The sequence below is a fragment of the Manacus vitellinus genome, unplaced genomic scaffold (genome assembly GCF_001715985.3).
Source record: "Manacus vitellinus isolate BGI_N305 unplaced genomic scaffold, ASM171598v3 scaffold_6_pilon, whole genome shotgun sequence".
Lineage (NCBI taxonomy): Eukaryota > Metazoa > Chordata > Aves > Passeriformes > Pipridae > Manacus > Manacus vitellinus.
The window spans coordinates 11,056,253-11,076,386 of NW_021940750.1; the positions used below are offsets into that span (position 1 = coordinate 11,056,253).

Consider the following 20,134-nt stretch of genomic DNA (forward strand, 5'->3'; position numbering starts at 1 on the left):
CAACGTGTAGCTGCAGCCAAATGAGTCAACAAGATATTGGACACCATCAGAAAGGGGTATTCAGAATACGGGAGAGGGTATCATTTTGCTGCTATTTATATATATATAAAATAGAAAATTAACACATAAACCAAACACTTGTGTGCACACATTATCAGTACAACCTGCTCAGGTCTTGTGTACATCCCACAGATGTTTTCCATATATCGGGATTGCAGAATAGAGATAGCAAAAGTACACATTAGGCAACTAAAGTAGTTAAGGTAGTGGAGCAGTTATGATCAGAGACTAAGAAAAGTTTGGATTCTTAAGTTTTACAAAATGAGGACTGGAAAAGGATATAACTGAAATTAAGAATATTACTTATGTAGCTGACAAGGTGAATTAAGAACTGCTATACACCAAATCCCAAAACACTACAATTCAAATGTGTTAATTAAAATTTGTAGAGCATAAGTTTCTTTTTTCTTTTCTTTTTAATAAATGCGTAAAATGTAGCAAATAGGGAAGTTCTAGAACTTATTGCCACAGGAGTTCGTGACTAGAGACATTATTCTAAAGAGATTAAATACATGCTTGGATACCACATCCAGAAACAGATGTTGATAGGCAGAGAGATACACTGATCTTTCTAAACAAATGACTGGATGATGTGGAAATACAAAGAGACTGAGCCTAAGCTCACACATTTTACTTAAAGTGGTAGCATCTCTACAGCCACTGCTGAAGACAAAGTACCAGCCCATTAGTGTGATCTTTTAAAGTATTTCTTATGTTCTTACAGTCTCTGATCCACAGGAGCAAACATCTGTGCTATTAGAGCAGCTCTAATTGATACAGATCAAATTAAAATTTGAAGAACAGTTCTCAGCTTATATTTAACTCTAACAAAACCACTTTATTTTACACTTGAATGCTAATGTGCCAAAAGACTTTTATAAAAGATAACTAGTTTAATAAAAGTATTGTTGTTACCTTTGTTAACTGTTGACAGCTTTAGTGGTATACTTATAATCCCAACCAAATCTTCAGTTGGCACTAGAGATCGAAGGATAGATCTTATTCGAATAGCTTCCCCTTTTCCACTTTGAATAAGCTGTTAGAAAAAGTTTATCAATTTAGAAATTTAGTACTGATGGACATAAGAGAATTTTCCTCAAAATATTTATATTAATATGATTTTTTTAAACACTGGAAGAAAATTCACAGAAATTCAATTTATCTGAAAACTCTAATGAAGTTGCCAATTTTCAGCTGTTCCTCCTTTTGCATCTATTCTTATTTTGATATCATATGAGTGATTTCACAAAATTATAAATTCCCAATAACACAAAAAACTCCACAGTGATAAGATTTCTAAACCAATCAGATACGGTGATAAAACTGAAACTTACTGAAATACTCATGTTAACTACAGAATCTTAGGTACCAGGTTTTCAGCTTGCTTCTTTACGCTGATGCAAATCTGCATGATGTGGCTATGCATTTTTCTATTATTTCTATGCCATAAAAATTTCAAAAGGCATTAACAACAATTAGGTGACCGATTCCTTTCAACTTCTTGCAGAAATCAGGTATTCATAGCCTGTGTCTGAACATCTCTACCAGTAATTTTCTTAACATAGAACTACTGTCTCTGGCAACAGAGAGCTATGTACAGCTAATAAAGTTAATAGCTTTGGTAGTAGTAAGTAGGCAGGCTACAAGACAAACTTCTTCCTTCTTATTGTATTGAAATACATATAGCATTTTCATCTGGGCTTATACTACTAAAGAATTTTAAGCACTGAAGAGCAAAAGTCAATCTAACTAAAACCAAGTCTTCCCTGTGGCTTTTATGGGTGTCACAGTTAAAACAGATATTTTACATATTTTTCCATGTATTCATTTGGTGTGGGCACCATATTTCATCGACGCACACAAAAGCAGCTCTGTATCACATTCTTATGAAAATTATTTTTATGCCTTTCTAGAGAACAGTAAAGGGCCAATTTCAGAAATTGTTATTAGACTGCTTGTTTAACTGTGCAACACTAGAAGTTCATATTTGCTTTTATTCCATAGTCATATAAAAATTATCAAAACATTAGATAAATAGAAAGCATAAAGAAATCAAAAGACCATGATTTTTATAAACAGCTTGCAGGGAATCAATTTATCTAGATACAGTAAGAAGCAATAAAGTCTACCTTCTGAAGGGAAGAACTCTTCAAACAGAGAAAGGTTTAGTTAGAGATGTACAGTTATGTTTACAAATCTCCTACATTTTCTGAGCAAGTGACAAAATGAACTTACATGCATTTCTGGTGCACAGCGTCCAAGTAAATCTATGAGAGCTGAGTAAAATGACATGATTGCATTACCCATGTGCACAGTCTCCTCTTCCTCCTCCTCCTCCTCACTAAAAAGTAAAGAATAACAGTGAGCATTTTTGCTAATGTAAGTTTATAGCTCTTTTCTGGAGCTAGAGACATGATCCAGAGACTATTAAACAGACATACTCAATTCTCCTTGGCTCTGGACCACAGCATTTTTATCCCTAGAGTAAGCATGTAACTGAACAGTAATAGGTGACTTTACATGAGCCTTCTATCTTCCTCTTTTACTTAACCTTAGCTTCATTCCACAACAGCCTTCTCCTTTGCTTTGTCCGTCAGGTTTTTTCTCTCTCTGTAACTCTCATTCCACTTTTACCCAGCTCATGCTTTATGAATTCCATACGACAATGGCTTGTGGGTGCGAATCTCTAATGCTCCAGTTTTGTATAATGCCTTACACAGCAGGGTCTATTATCCACTTATTGCAAGCAAGATTGAATCCACTATGAAATCGTCATTTGCCAAACAAGCTTTCACGTTTACTTACCCTTCTCTTTTATATGCCTGGGAAGGAAGGTCACGAGTAGGATTCTCTGAGATTCTGATAGCTTCCTGCATAGCAGCCAGCAAACCATTTCCTCCTTCTCCCCTAAGGTCTGGCCCAAAGCACTCTGGCCGTCGAATAAGGAGTTTGACAACAACACTTGCATTTTCCTCAACACTTTCACCTGAGGACCAAAAAACACTATACAAACTTTCTCCAGAAATGTATACTTAAGTCAGAAGAAAACTTAATTTTTCTCCTAAATTTTACAAAATATAAACCAAATCCTCATCCTAATAGTTGAAACCAAAAGTGTATCAAGTTGGCATCATTGGATATGCTTTATCAAAACTGTACTGAGGTTTAAAAGTACTAGTGTAGACTTGCCTTGCAGAAGTTTTACTGCATTAGAACTGTCCAATCTAGAACAGTTCACTTTGGAAGGTTAATTTTCTGGCAAAGACTAATCTCTCTGGTATAACGGCTAATAGTCCCAAGAGGCCAGAAGTCTTCTATTGGAGTGGGTGGGAAGAACAGGGAGAAAATAGAATGAAGTTGTGACGACTCACAGATTTAGATAATGACTGTCTAGTAGAGAAAGGGAAAGCCATGCATGCAAACTCTATTGGGTTTGCATGATCAGGTTTTGGCAGCAGGGAGGGCCATAGGAGTGGCTTCTGTGAGAAGCTTCCACCAGAAGCTTCTGCCAGAAGCTTCCACTAGGTCTGACAGAGCCAATGCCAAGACAAGGCTGAGCCAATCAGAAATGGTGGTAACATATTTAAGAAGGAGAAAAAAGTTATTGTGCAGATGTAATTGTAGCCAGAGAAGAGAGGTGAGATGAACAACTCTGCAGATACCAAGGTCAGTGGAGAAGGAAGGGAGAAGGTCCTCCAGGTGCCAGAGCTGAGGTTCCCCTGCAGCCCACGGTGCAGACCATGGTGAGTCAATGAGTCAGCTGTGCCCCTGCAGCCCATGGGGGCCAGTGGGGGAGCAGAGATCCACCTGCAGCCCCTGGAGGAGTCCCACACTGGAGCAGGTGAGAAAGAAGGCTGTGAACCCATAGGAAACCTCAGATTGATAGAGCAGCTTTGGTGGATATCTGGCATCCAGCCAGGGTCAATCCACCACACAAGCAAAGCAGAAAGATAAATTCATTCACTGTTTCCCAGGCAGATGCCCAGCCAGTTTCTAGAAAGGACCCCAGTACACATAATGGTTGTTTGGAAAGAAAAGTTCCATAATCACAAATGTTCCCCTCTTCCTCCTCATTTTCCTGAGCTTTTATTGCTGAGCACAATGTCATGGTATGGAATATCCCTTCAGGTAGTCTGGACCAGCTGTCTTACTTGTGTCCACCTCTTGCCCACCCTGAACCTAACTGCGGCCAGCAAAGGAGGGGAAGGGGCAGGGTATGAAAACAAAGGAGAAAGCATTCATGCTGCACAAACACTGCTCAGCAACACTCAAAAGACTGGCACATTATCAACACTGTTAATCATAAATAAAAAGTGCAGCACTAAACAACTTGCTATGAAGAAAACTAACTCCATCCCATCCAGACGAGGGTGTGAGAGTTCTTTGAATTTTAACAGGCAAACTAAAGCAAGGAATGTTGCTTAATGTTATATGCTTGGTATTTCATCAGTGGAAAACTCATTTCAGAGTTTAATCTTCTCAATATGACTAAAGAATAATAAATTGTATTTTAGATTGAATATACCTAGAGTAAAATATCCTGATACTTTCCATTGCATGTTTAAATATTTGTTAAATTTGCTTGCTATTTAAAGCCTGAAATGGGATACTTTTTTCATATATAAAAACTGCACTAAAATCAGTTTTAAAGATCACGGCTTGCCTGAAACAACCCCATTTATAAGAATCTTGTTTGGGAAATGTATGCATATTTTAAAAGTGAAAAGAGTTAGTTTAAGTATTCTATAAATTCAGTACAGGCAAACAGGTTGTGAGCTAGGTGCTTGCTGAATAAAAGTCATTAAGAAAAGGAATCCTCATATAAATGAACTCTTTCCATGTAACTAACTGCTTTGTGGACTGCAGTTAGTGGTAGGAACAATAATTGTGCCAAAAGCTCAGCTTGTGGTTAAATGCAACTGTTTAGAAATTCATAGTGGCTATCTTATAAAGAATACTGATAATCTATAGGATGATATGAAATTAGGGGACATGTAGGAAGAAAAATTGCAAGAAAATAAACAGTTCACAGTCAGCGAACTTATGATTTCAGTAGCCTGGACCATAAGTATCTATATTTCGCATGCAAGCTACAATATTAAATCAGTACAGAATGACAGTGACAAGTTCATATTAAACTGAATGTTGTAGCTTTAGCAGTCACCAAAAAACAGGACTAGAAACTGTAGTTTAGCTGAGAGCAGCAGTGGTGTTACCAGCCAAGTTGTAGTCAATGGAAGACACCACTGTAGGTGAGATAACTGGGACTGACTGGCTCTAGGAGCAACTAAACACTTTAAACTTGTCAGTGTTGTATTTTTGCAACTTAAAACACTGGTATGATCTTAATATGGAACATAGGGAACATAGGGAGAGAGAAAACAGCCTCAACTTGCAGCCAGGGAGGTTTAGATTGGTTGTTAGGAAAAATGTCTTCAGTGAATGGGTTGTCGAGCATTGGAACAGGCTGCCCAGGGAAGTGGTGAAATCACCATTCCTGGACATATTTAAAAGACATGTAGATGTGTTGCTTAGGGACATGGTTTAGTGGTGGACTTGGCAGTATTAGGTTAATGGTTGGACTCAGTGGTCTTACGGGTATTTTCCAACCCATAAAGGTCTTTTCCAGCCAAAAGGATTCAATGATTCTAAACTTTATTTACTGACTTTGCAGAGATTCTGCCTTTTGTTTAGGGTAATTTTCTTATTCTCTTTTTTTTTTTGTGCTTCTTTTCACACAGCAGGGAAAAAAACAGGATTTAAAATCCCAAAGTCAACCATTTTAGTTTCATTTGGCTAAGGCCTTCCAAGTGAAAATTTTAGAAATAATTAAGTAAAATCTATTATCAAAAAAACACATTACATACCTCACTATAGATATACAAATGACCATCAAAACATGCACTACATTCATATAATTACCAGATACTACCAAATCCTTGCATGTTTTATGTATGTTTTGAGGAGGCAAATAGGAAACACTCTTGCAAATTGTAAGGGGCTGTTTGAATCCACATTGCAGAATCAAATAGCAAACACAAATAAAATTATAAAATGTAATTAATTTTTAGTTTAATAAAAGCACTGCCAATATTGGCTTGAGTAGCTCATTTCCAACACAATTTAGATTTAAATGTTAAAAATTTATCTAGATTCGGGCGTTTTTTGACACACCAGTGATACATTTGTAAGAATTGCAATTTCTAGTAAAAGAAAAAAAACCCTTGCAGGTAGTTTTAATTTAGAATGTGCAGGAAAGAAAGTTGCTTCAAGAACAAGGGTGAAATTAATCCTTAATATCACTCACTGAAGTCAATAAAAGTTTATGAAGAGTTATTAGTTCACATTTTCAACTGCTTGTACACTGCATTTGTCATTAGACTCTCATTCTGACCTTCTCTGTATATATATTTCTTTTTCATATCCCTTCTGATTGGATATCAAACTGTTGAAAATAGCTTTAATATCTTGCAGTCTGCTCTAATTTACCTCATAGGTCAAGTTAATGAAGAATTTTGCTTGAAGAAAGAAGCTTTGCTTATTCCAAGGATTCATTGGCCAGAACCAAAATTCATTCATATGTTTACAAGTGTGTTTGTTGCTTTTGTCTCAAAACCCACATTTTACTAATTTATTTGTAATTATCCTCTCAAGGAGAGGACACAAAGAAATTACTAACCTAATTTCAAAAGAGCTGAACCGTACCCAAACCCATAATAATGAGAAGATTTAAAACCCCAACCAGAACTGTTTTTCAGAAATAAAACCACCAAACACTTGAAATTAAAACTTGATTCTACTGGCTAGCAGTCCATCCATCAAAGTTTACTCTTCATACTAAATAAACTATCACAAGAAAGACTGGAGTTATTTTCATCTAATTTTATAGAGCACTGTTAGCATTTATTCATACTGTTTAAAATTATTTCCCTTTCCCTCCCCTAGCTGCCCTTTAAAACACTTTCCATATTGGCAGATAAAACAGGTGGTACACTGATAAATCTTCCGGTCTCATCTAATCTCTAATCTAAATTACTATTTTGATGAAAAAAAGTATATTCTTGAGTGGCATTTAGATTAAGTCAGATTTGATTTTAACATATTTACTTAATAAATTGCAAAAGGAAATTGCCCACAGAAGCAAGTTATCGAAGAAGATGTTATCTTTTTTGAAGATGTTAAATGTAAGATACAGTCAGGAAGCTTTACAAAAATTGATTGCTCAGGATTATGGAAATTTACTTTTTGTAATGCAAAATGCCTTAATTATAAGCCTCTAAATCTCCCAATGGTGTAGTGGCCAAGATAGGTCTAAAATCAGTGCTCAGTTGTTATGTTTATAATCAGTGTATGGAGTATATGTAAATACTTGAGGAATCATTTGCAACCATAACAGATTAATCTACTAATTTATGTGATTTGCAAAAAGATTAAGAAAAAAATACAATTAAGAAGATTCAAAAAATTTACAATAGTTGGCATATACCAATAATCTTGCATTTGTAATGAGAAGAATATGCATTAACCTCTTTTCAGTCATTAACACATTTTTATGGTTAGGAAAGTAATTTAAAGGAAACATTTGATGGAATTTGGATGCCAAGAAATTACACTTACCATTAACAAAAACTGCAAATCGTAAGAATGACAGGTAACGTTCACCCTCTATGGGGTTCCATCCAATGTCTGGATATCCTTTAGCCAGCAATACTGGACAGCTTTGCAAGCCACAACCTGCCAGGTAGGTAACAACCTACAATACAGAAGCAATCATTTATTCAGGTGTTCAGACATAAATTTCTAAATATACCTATATAAAAAAAAATCGCATAGCATTTTTTTTTTAAATCAACATTTTTCATATACTAGGCATTTCACCTAAGGAACTATCAATGTCATTATTTTATCAGTCATGGTTTCTTTTGATGATGATGAAAAAAGGCTAGCACTCTTTATTTCTGAAGTTACCAATTATATGACGACACAACAATACAAAAACAAGAACAAATGTGGAATGTGAGAAGTAGAACAAAATACTGTAGAGTCTAGACCTATTTAAAGGACATAAGCAACCGCTAAAATACTATTTAACAACTTTAAAATCATACCAATAGCCATGTATGGTTAATTTGTTACAACAGCAAAATAAATATTACATCAAAATTTTATATATTGTAATTCTGATTTTAATAGATACAAAAACAATTACATTTTGCAAGAGACTGATAAATATCAATAAACAGTTTTAGGAGTCTGAAACCAGAACAATTAAAAATTTTGGTATTATGTAAATTCCTAACACAGCATTTCTTATCAAGATTAGTATCTTTAACTAAGAGAAATCTTAAAGAAATTATGAAAAAATTCTTTAATTATAGTAAACTGAATTTCTGAAATGTACAAAATAATTTCTCATTCATCTTAAAGTAAATTTGCAGATAACTGTACAAACACAAAGGACAACAAGGTTATAGCACTTAACATGGGTAAGGAACATGAAGAATCTTTCATGAACTTGTAAAAAATTATACAAACTATATTTTTCTTATAATGGAAGGCAGGCAAAAATGGATGGCAAAAGGGAGATATATGATGAGATTATACTTAGTCATTATCTAATGCCCCACGAGAAAAAATGTTATGAATTCAGGAAGAAGAGTTATATCTCTGCTCATACAGTACTCAAAAGGCTGCAACAGATGAAAAATGGGCTGATGTGAAAAAGTTGCTTATGACAGTATGCAGTAAGGAAGCTACTCAGAGCACTCTGTGCAAAAAGTATGCAATTCCTAACAGGACTTGATAGTTTTCAAGCATTCATTCAGGAGATATAAGTGAAATGCAGCTCATATAAAATGTGATAAAAACAGTAGAATAAATCTCTTTTTCTTCTCTTTTCAGATGTTACAATGTTACCACCAAGCCACATAATTTTAACCTATTCAGTTTACTCCAGTGTATCATCAGGCTACGGGATACATTCCTTGTGCAGTCCTCTACCTTCCACACATTCACACATTTGCAGTAAAAAGAGTTTAAATTTCCAATGGCAAAAGTTCAAAAGTTAGGTTGCCTATGTGTAATTAATTTGCTTTGAACACAGGCTTTATGGTACAAACTTTAGTCACATAGAAATGCTGTATCATTTTGTGAATAGGGTATGTCTGCCACATTCATCAACTGATAGCTAGACAGTATTAGTTTTTTCTTGTTATTTGGTTTATAGATGTCTTTACTGAATAACATCCACATACTGAACTAGGTGAAGTTACTGACTCAGCAAAGGCAATATGTTACAGCCAATACATTACCACTGTTACAGCTAAAATGACTGATGAATTCAGAAAGCCCAATCTGAGACATATACAACCTGATTTTTCAGCATAAAATACTGCTTATGTTGCAGTTGATATATGTAAGTGTTCGAAAATTCAGTACGGTACCAAGTATTTCAAGGTAAGCAATCAGTAAATTATAAACATGCAGTTAATAATCAACAGTGAAATTCACAGAATCACAGAATATGCCAAGTCGAAAGGGAGCCACAAGGATCATTGAGTCCAACTCCCAGCCCTGCACAGGACCATCCCCAAGAGTCACGTTATGTGCCCAAAAGTATTGACCAGAAGCTTCTTGAACTCAGTCAGGCTTGGTGCTCTAACTAGGTGCTGACTTGCTCTACAGTACTTTCCATGAACATATAAGACAGTAGCTGGTAGTGTTCTAGTCACTAGTGTTGTATCCCAAGGGTTGATATCAATACCATTTAATTTCTTTATTAATGACAGGGCAGAGCGTACTCTAGGCAATTTTGCAGGTGATACAGAATTGATAATTCTTCTCAACACTAATTTTTCCTAATCAGTTTATTTCTGTACTGTCTCACACCCTTTCCATTCATATTCTTGTCCCTGTCTCCTCCTAGCTATTCCCATAATATGCCCATTTATTCCAGTTTCACAACTTTTCCTCTCCTACACCACATGCTGATCACAAACACTCCCACAACCAGTTCCACTCTCATCACAGGATTCTGCCATACTGCACAGAGATTTTCCCTGTGCTAAGCTATCATTTAGGTGCTTAACTGTTCCCTCCATTTATATTAAATGCTGCCTTCTGTTTTCTGTACTCCAATGCAGTGTTACCACATATCACTTCCTTTTGCTGCTTTCCTCCTCTTCTGACTGTGCACCCATATTCCATCTCTAAATCTGTTTTTCTCCTGCAATATACAAAGAACTTTCATGCAATTTTTTTATATTTTACCACCATTTCTAGTTCATCCTGCCTCTCCTCACATCCCCCTTTATTCCTAACCATTGCCAACAACTTGAGTCCTGGATTCAGTTTCCCACTGCAACTACTCTTCAAATCATGTTCCACCTTTCCTCTTCAAATACCTGCCCTTCCATTCTCTTAGCTATAACCTTCATCACCACCAATCTCTATCATTTAAACCAAAAGACCTGTGTCCTTTTTTCACATTCTCCTCTTAATTCTCTATTTTTTTCTCCCCAAACAATGCTTCTTGATATTCTTTTCTCCTGTTTCATGTCTTTTTTCTTGCCGTCCTTTCTAGCTTATAACAATAGTGAAAAGATAGAATAGAAATAAATCTCTTTTGCTGTGATTCTCAATAAGCATAAAGCAAAATAAGGGAAAATAGTGCTCATTCAATCTTACCACAAAACAGCACATACCTAGAGTAGGTATTTCTGAGGAGATCATATCCAAGAATTACCATGACCAAACTTGCCCTCTTAAACCCTTCTAGCACAAGTACACCACCTAATAAATAGGTAAAAGGTCAGTGACCACTTACCTTATCAAGGTCTGGCTCCTCCAATGCAAGTGCAAGCTCATTGTTGTCCATAACAGAGGCTGCTGCAACATCTAGCGGTGTCGAACCTCTCATTGAAGGAAATGCTGCAGAAGTCAATAAACACTAATTAAATTGAGTTTGCAGTAATCACATTCATGCAGCAGAGGGCAGCGATCTCGCTGGAATCTAGAACATAAATATATTCATACTACTTTGTAGGGCTGTTCTTCATTCAAGAATATGGTCAACTGTTTTCAATATCATGAAAATAAATGCTGAAATTTTCTTCTGACTTGACATCCATATCTATAAATATACTCAATCACACTGGTTTCAAATGCAGATGAAAAAAAACAGTATTAACAACATAGCAAATCAGAGGAATACTATTTCTTTAGCAGAGCAACATGTTAACCTTGTAATTCTGCACAACCCTATCAATTCCAGATTTTAAAATATGTCTAAATTTAGCCAAAAGAGACATTTCAAGCTTCAGTTACCTGTTTGCTTTCTTTAATCTTTTCCCATTTTCTGTGTTTATTATGGTCAAATGCAGGCATGAACAGCTAAAGCACTGTGAAATCACACACTATCTTACCTTGTTATATGTTATTATTATAGCCATCTATCTAGCCAACACAATTTTCCTTGTATTACAAATCTAATGCACATGCATTAAAAAAACATACATTCAGTATTCCAAAGGAAAAATATGAAATTTACTTCAGTAGCGTAAACTGCAGAGGCAAGGAAAATGAAACCAGATGAAACAGGCAAACACCACGCAGGGTCAATTTAATCTTAGATTTCAAATCACAACTATTTTGAATGGAACTATTCTGTTTCTAATACAATTCACAGACACATAAGGATGAAACAAAAATGATAAAAAAAAAAGGTTAGAGGTGAAACCACAACGTGGTTTAAGCATGTTTAAATTTGCTATACTAATTAGACACTAGTCTTGTGATATCACGGTTGCTCCTACTCTTGCTTTTAGCTGTTACAGTTACATGGCATACCCAGTCCAACACTGCTGTTTTCCAGTAAGTAACTGAGATGCTCAAACATGGCCTTTTGGTTTTGACGACTAATTCGGCAGAAGTAGCACAGGAATCGGCAACAGCTTGCTACCATCTTAGGAAAAGCGATCTGCTGAAGAAGAAAGTTGACAAAGCAGTGAAATATGTTAATTACCAATCTGTTCCAATTCTTCTTCCTGCAGTCCTAACAAGGAAATTACAGTGAAGTTACCAAGGTGATAAGCATCTGACAGTTGCTTTGGTTCTAACTTAAAAAAAGAACCTGCATTTCCTTTTTATTTTCACATTCATTAGGCTATTAAAACGTTAAAAAATCGTTTTGCAGAGGACTATAGGGGACATATAAGGGCAAAAAATGCAAATAGTTTATTGGTAATAATACTTCATCTAAGATGAAGAGGCATATTTTCCTAGCACAGCTACACCTCCAATAAATGCAGTTAAAGTATGTATTTAACTTAAAATAAGAACAAATTCTTTTACAATTCTATTAAAAGACAAATGAAACACCTCTAACATCTCACTCACTTTCTAAAAATCAAGTCCTAGGCTGCTGGGCTTCTCTCTCTAGTACTATAAAACATATTCAACTTTTATCATTAATGAATATTTTAATTTGGAAAAGTAAAATCTAGCTTACACAAGGACAATATACTATTGTTTGCTTCTTAAACATCCTAGTATACTTTTGGACAGGTTCAAAATGTAAAACGCATAACAAATTTATGGTGAAATTACCTGAGATTTGTCTCCCCCAAGCACATTCACCATCACATCCATAACAGTCTCATGCATGCCCAAGACTCTCATTAAGTTCGGATGCTGATAAAACACCTTGTTGTTCATTATATCCCTAAAATGGCAGAAAAGGAACAATATGTTTTTAAAAAGAACCATTTTAATTTAAGTCAATGCATTATTCCAGAAACATGCATTCACTGTAGTAACACAATTTCAGATTCTTAAACTTCAGCATAATACAAAAACACCTGATAACTAAATACTTCATATTTCAATATGCTATTATTCCTTGTGGATTCTTCATAATAAGAATATTAACTTTTAAATTATTTCAAAATGGCATTTCTCATCTCTAAATTGCTCCTACTATCAGTTCTGTTTAAACAAAAAAAAATGTATTCTGTGATGATCTAAGTGGAAAAGAATATATTCTGTATGTTTTAAGTTGAAAGTGGGGATCAAGAAAATAAAATCTAATCATGTTTCTGTAGTAACACCTCTTAATTAATTTCCTCAGTTCACAAAGTAGAAGACAATAAACAGACAATATTCAAGGTCACCAGTTATATGTGTTTCATCAATATTTCCAGATTCTGCTAGAAGAAGTGAAATGGCATACAGTCCCATTAAAAAGGACTATTTTAACGTTTTCACTCTGCCCACCATCATCTCAACATGTTCTAGAACTCATTGTATTGGTTTCATAATCCAGAACACAATTTATATGTTTCAATAGAATCCAGGATTAGATTATAATAACAATCCAGAGATTTCTAACATTTTAAGGTAACCTGTCAAAAACATATGGCAAATAGCAGGCATCATACCTACTTTAAAGAAATATCAAAAACTGAGAATAGATGACTCACAATACAGTACCCCTGGGAAGGTAGCTACACACATGCCATGTTCAGACAAAACTTACCCTTTATCCCTCATATCCTACAATTGTTATATATATATATATATATATATATATAATTTCCTCTCTTTCTAAATACACCCTTTTACTCAAAGTAATTGATTTTCTGTGATTTTTTTCCCTTAAAACATTAAATGGCCTGACCAGCATTTATTCACTTAAGAGGCATGCAGGCATGCACTGCTTAACAGAGGTAATTCACAGCAAAGATGCAGGAAAATATTCTCACATCATCAGGTGCTATTTAAAGGCAATTTTGTATAACTCTAATGCAATAGAGGATAAAATGAGTAGTCTCCTATGTTCAAACACTTAAAGCTGCCACTGATGGTGAAATAATAAATACTAACCAGTTAGAGATATTTCAGTTCACAACACCACTTTCCTGGGTCTACCTAACTGCTTGCACAAATTTCCAATTGAAAAGATGCCAGAAAGTTTCTTTAATCATGCATGAAATATAAAATGAGTTTTAATTTTGGGAAAGATTTAGTATAGACACCAACAAATATTTTAGTGATCTCTTTCTCCAGAGCTGCTAAAAGATGTACTTTGATGAGGGTTTAAGCATTAGGCTTAGCTACAGTAAAAAGAAGTCCTTTTTCCTAGATAATACCTTAATTCACAGATCTTTGACCCATTTGATACTGCTAGAGAGATTGATTTGAGCCACCTTGGAAATATATGTGAAAATGAAAATTTCTGGTATATATTTTCATTTCAGTACAGCATTAATTTTCATTCAGGATCTAAAATGACAGAATTTATTAATATAAAAAAAAGCTTCACACCAATTTAAAAATAAAATTATGTTAATTTCATACCCTAATCCATTAATCATCAGCAGTTCCTCCTCTTTTCCCATCCTCACACTGAGAAGGGAGCGAATCTGGCCCAGTGCTGCAAGCAGATTAATGGTGTCCTTCACAGAGGCAGCACTAATAGTATATGCTTTCCTCAGAGCTTGCAGCAGCTCACCAATGCTGTCATATTGCCTACGAAGGAGGCTGTACATAATTCGAACTAATTCAGGATCTTGAATCTGATCTTCTTGGGACCAGCGCACCATAGTCTGGGATATGAGTTGTTTCAGTGTAGCTGAAAGTAAAATACATTAAATGTTACTAGTTATTCCAACAGAAAATGTAAAAAACATGTATTATAGTAAAATACTATATTACAGTAGACAACAAGGCAGTTGTAAACCAGCAAAAAAACACAAGCAGACTGCACAGGATTTTTCAAATTGGAAAAACAACTTTTAGATCTTTCAAGGTAAGTGTGATGTTCTTGAGAGGTGGAAAACAATAAACATCTATTTAGCATTCAAGTCAATACCAGCCTCTTTGGTAATGAAAAGTTTTTAGTTGATCATGACTCTAAGAATCATCCTTGTAAATTAAATGCTACATTTAGACTTTTAATTTATTCTTCATTTCTGTATCGTCACTGTCACTTGGGAATACACTTTCTAAAAACATTGTATTGTTTCGAACTGCACAATACATATTGCTTGAAGCAGTTCTGTTATATACATTACACTGAAAAAAATTCATCTGAGCCCAGAGTTTAGGAAATTTACCTGAAAACTAGAAACATTTTCCAGGCCTTGTTGAGATCAAGTAGAAAAATATTATCTTCCCTCTTAAAACAATGCAAATTTCTTTCTTCTATTACCAGTAACCACTGGTTCTAAGCGACAGAAGAAACTTAAACAGGTAATCTCCTTCTTCAGTCCACTATAAAACTTTATTAGGAAACACACTCCTGTTGACTGTGTAAACTTTTAACACTTGTATCATGGAAGTATTTATGTGGAAAGAAAACTTACTAGGAGATTTCTCTTCTTCCTCCTTAGGTTCCACTTTTTCTGCTTTTGGTGGACCTTTGATTTTGTACATTAATGAACGCAGTTTGCCAGTCAAGGAGGAATCTTCCTCTTCCTCTTCCTCTTCTTCTAATGGAATACCTTAGCAGATAATAAAATTGCTTAGAAACTAAGCTTAATCTTTGAAGTTTAACTCCTTAATTATTTAAACAATACCAAAATATCTATAGGAATATTTTTTTAACTAACAAATTTCATACAGAAAAATTAAAAAAAAAGTAGTAAGGTCAGCAGCTTTGACATGTTAGCTACAGTAGCACCCCTCAAATTATTTTCTCTTCAGTACATATACTCCTTATATCCAGATTTATAGTATTATTTTTTCAATATTATGACCAAAGAGGCAGTATTTCCTAAGAGTCTGCTATAGCAATTAAATATGACTCAGAGTCATATTTGATTAAATATGTGATCCTTTGTTTCGTATTGCAGAATGTAAGCTAAAGAAAGAATTGTATGGCTTTATCTTACAATATAGTACAATTTTTCAGTTGAGATATTTAGCAGTCATAAACAAAAATATTAACTGAATTTAAAGCTGTAAGAAGACAGACGTTCAGAGATTGTATGGGTGACACTTGCTTTTCATGAAAATGTGTACAGTGAGATGGGATGTCACTTTGCAAGGTAGTTTAATACAGTTCATCTCACTACACTGCTTCACAACCATTCGAAGTCTTTCACAACTTTTAGTGATGATAGACACCACATTTTATGTGCAGGAGAAGAGAACATCTAAGTAGGATCCCTTCAGATCAGAGCTAATTGTGCTGAGACGACATGTAAGCTTTTGCAGTTTTTCTGCTTGTCAAAGTGGAATTGAGAAAAGTAAAAGTTTTCCAGACTGGATACTAGAGACACAATGTGGAGCAGATGGAAAACAATAAACTGAGGCTAAAACTGGTACTAAAAAAATAAACTAAGAAAGGAAAAAAGATCTGAAATGTAATATCATGTTGGAGAAACTTAGTGGCTGGCAGCTACCAAGGGGGAGGTGAAATTATGACTAGGAGTGACTAGGAAGAAAAAGATTCAGAGGCAGTGGGAGGAAACAAAAGAACTCAAACTTGAAATTGGAGACTAAATATGGAATTTAAGAAATGGGATGAGTGAAACTGGTTGGGCAAAATGAAAAGCTAAGAATGAAGGAAGGTTACAGTTAGTTTGGAAAAAGTAAGAACAGGAAATGTAGCCGGTATTGAGAGGAAAGAGAAAACAGACAAGAATATTAACAAAAGAAACTATCTGGCACTGAAATAAAAGCTAGGCACTGGACACTGGGAGGAAAAGTCTTCAGAAGCTGAAATGGTCAGACAAGAAGAAATGCAATGGAATGATGAGTTACCCCATTCACTATTACCCTCTGTGTTCAACCTGTGAGCCAATTGCTCATCCACCTCATGATGTGTTTATCCAGCTGTGGGCTGGACATTTTGTCCAGAAACACACTATATGAGACAGCATCAAAAGCTTTACTGAAATCGAAAAAGATTTCATTGATTGGTTTCCTTTGAACAACTACGTAGGTTACCTTGTCATAAAATAAAATCAGGAGGGATAAGCATGACTTTCCTCTCCTGAAGCCATGCTGGCTGTGACCAGTGACTGCACTGTCTTCCAGGTGTTTCTTAATACTTCCCAGAATAATTTTTCCATGACATTATCAGGCACTGAAGTGAAACTAATAGGCCTGTAGTTTCCAGGGTCCTCCTGCTCACCCTTCTTGAAACTGGGAGAATGTTCACCAGGTTCCAGTCAGCTGGGACCTCTCCAGATTCCCAAGACTGCTCAAAAATCATCGAGAGAGGTTTTGTGATGATGTCAGCAGCTCCTTAAGGATTCTGGGATGAATCCCATCAAGCCCCATAGATTTTTAGGGATCCAGCTGCAGCAGCAGATCCCACAAAATTTCAGGGTCGACTGGGAGTTGATCAGTCTTGCAATCATGGTCCTCCAGCTCAGGGCACCAAGAGCCCCTTGGTCCATCATCCATGTTGAAGACAGAGGCAAAGAAAGCGTTAAATTCCTCTGCCTTGTCTCTGTCGCTGTTTGTGAGGTGACCATCCTCATCCTGTAAGGGGCTGATGATATTTCTAAACCGCCTATTGCCATTAATATGTTTGAAAAAACTCTTTTTATTGTTCCCCACATTTCTGGCAGCTTCAACTCCAGCTGAACCCAGATAAATGTGAATTTTATATTATTCAACAAAATATGTTGTAATTTTTTTTGGGGGGAGGGGGGTGTTTAACCAAGAAATTATGCATAGAAGTTATGATAGAGGGCTCTTATTTTGCCAGCAAAATTAACCACTCAGAGTTAGGACATGCTAGGATTAAGACTGCCTGATAACTTTAATTCAGAGTATTTCTTATATTCATTATGAAAAAGCCTTTAATTACTTGATTGCCTACATATTTTTCCACTTAGATGGCAAAGTATACTTAGTAGTAAAAAGCTGATTAAACATTCCAAGCAGATCTCCTTCTCCTTTATCTGCAGCTGTGATTGCTTAGTACTGATTTTCAGACCAAGTCAGGCCACAGAAAATGAGGAACATTTATTTGCAGTGATCACCTATGATAAATCTCTGTACAAAGTAATGAATATGGTTTAGTTTAGAATCCATAGGATCTTTAAGCTATTTTAATCATGAGGCAGTGTTTTCTCTATCTTCAGCTCTTTTTCATTCAGCATATATATTTATAATGTAGTAAAAAAAAATAATAAAGGTACATCCCTAAAAATAATAAACCGAACACATGTAAGAACTAGTGTTTCACCTTATGACAAGATGAAGAGTGATCAGGAACTAAACTAACTCAATGATCCTACCAGCCACAAGATTCCAAGGAAAAATAAATAGAATGCAGAGTTAAGATATTTCCAAGTAAGTTGTAGGTCTTCCATAATCTCCATCCTGGAGACTCAGAGAACTCTCTGCTGCCAAAGGAGCATTATTTTTGAAAACCAGAGGTCAGATCAAGGGCTATGTGATTGAGCAATGGAGATGACAGTAATCTTTTATAATGATAGACATAATAAAAATATGGAGAAAGAGGAGTAACTATGAGGGTATTAACTATTCACTTTAACATTTGGAAAAAAAATGATGGAATGAAAGAAATAGTTTTTGGTAAGCACTTAGAAGCAAGGATGAATAACAATTAACACAGGATTGTCAAAACCAAATAATGTTAAATCAACTAAAGTTGTGCCTGTAATGTAGCTAACCTTACAGATACAAATCTTGATTTTAAGGACTTCTAATACTGTCTTATACAATATCCTCAGAAGTAAGCTGATAAAACACAACCTAGATACCTGCTGACCCACTCATCTTTGGCTGAGGCTAAGGCTGAGATAGTTGAAAAATGAAAATTGGCTTATCACGAAATCACAGCTTGATGGCTGCCAGAGATTCTATGAGGGTACTCAGATATGTCAGTGCAAAATAATAGCAGAAGCCTTAACAATACAAGCACAGAATGGTATTGGAGGCACCATGGCTACAAAGAGAAGGCAGAAACTTAATAACATTAAAACCATGTAATTCCCTGAACCAGGTAACACTGGTTTTAAGGATAGCCAAAGAAGAAAGAACTAGCAGACTGTATTGGTAGACATCTAATGATGACTTCAAGCAAACAGGAGGACAAGAAGGAACCGTTAGAATTACCATGCTCTTCCTGGGGAAGAGCTTGAAACGCTATCAATTCACTGTAATGACCCTGACCCCTTCTTTGTAGACAAGATGGATGCCATCAACTGTAGGACCAAGAAACATACAGGAAGAGTAACTATGAATATATCTACCAAGTGTATCAGTTTTATCTGCATAATTACTGGGAAGGAGCAGTAATAACTGGATGACTCAGACTATACACTAGTAAATGGGCTAATAAATCCATCATTGTCTGGATTAGACATCAAAAAACCCACATAAAATTGCACAGGAAATCCAAATTCAATGACTGGGGGCAATTCAAGCTGTAGTCTGCAGTGCAACAGTGTTTTATAATGAATGACTCTCACAGTTATGTATACACTAGGAAACTAAGCTAAAACAGGCATAGCACCTCACATCTAGTGTTTTGCCTCAAATTTTCTGCAGCTTAACTTCACAGCAATTATGTTTCCTCAGTATGTTTTATATGCTTGCACTCATACATGTGCTTTTGTAAATCTTTTAAGGTAATCCAACCTTCTTGTTTGAAACATTTATTTTCCCCAATGAAGTCTAAAACTGATATATAAACAGAATAATACCGGATAATATTTAACAGATATATAACAATGAAACTTAAAACCATGCACAAGTTTCCCATATTTTTGTAATATACACCAAAGTTTGTCAAGAAAGTCACCTTGTAGACAGTAATCACAAGGCTAGGCTTTGCAAATGAAGAGAGTAATACATCTAACAAAAAAACCTCTTATAGTAGTATATTTTTAAACTGATCTGTCAAGTGTCAAAAAAACAAACAAAACCCGTATCAAAACCTTGCCACTCACCACAGTGAATTAGAAGGTCATCATGAAATTCATATAACTCATCCCGAATCTCCTCTGGACAGGGACAATCCTCTCCCAGTTGAAAATTCAGCAACATATTAATCTTTAAGAGAATTAAAACATAGTTAAAACACCAAGAT

At 35.3% G+C, this 20,134-nt stretch overlaps 1 protein-coding gene across 2 annotated transcripts in view; it reads right to left on the reverse strand.

Moving 5' to 3' along the window:
• The window catches only part of RYR3 (ryanodine receptor 3), a 212,879-nt gene that overhangs the window by 85,900 nt on the left and 106,845 nt on the right, over positions 1–20,134 (reverse strand). The window contains exons 37-46 of one of the 2 annotated variants that reach the window (XM_018082300.2): positions 19,995–20,097; positions 15,423–15,560; positions 14,416–14,689; positions 12,667–12,781; positions 11,908–12,040; positions 10,886–10,989; positions 7,678–7,813; positions 2,866–3,046; positions 2,296–2,401; positions 976–1,096 (exon numbers count right to left, since the gene is read on the reverse strand). In XM_018082300.2, the coding sequence (XP_017937789.1) occupies positions 976–1,096; positions 2,296–2,401; positions 2,866–3,046; positions 7,678–7,813; positions 10,886–10,989; positions 11,908–12,040; positions 12,667–12,781; positions 14,416–14,689; positions 15,423–15,560; positions 19,995–20,097 (1,411 nt within the window). The remainder of the gene's footprint in view (positions 1–975; positions 1,097–2,295; positions 2,402–2,865; positions 3,047–7,677; positions 7,814–10,885; positions 10,990–11,907; positions 12,041–12,666; positions 12,782–14,415; positions 14,690–15,422; positions 15,561–19,994; positions 20,098–20,134) is intronic. The other variant, XM_018082301.2, reaches the window with a different exon arrangement.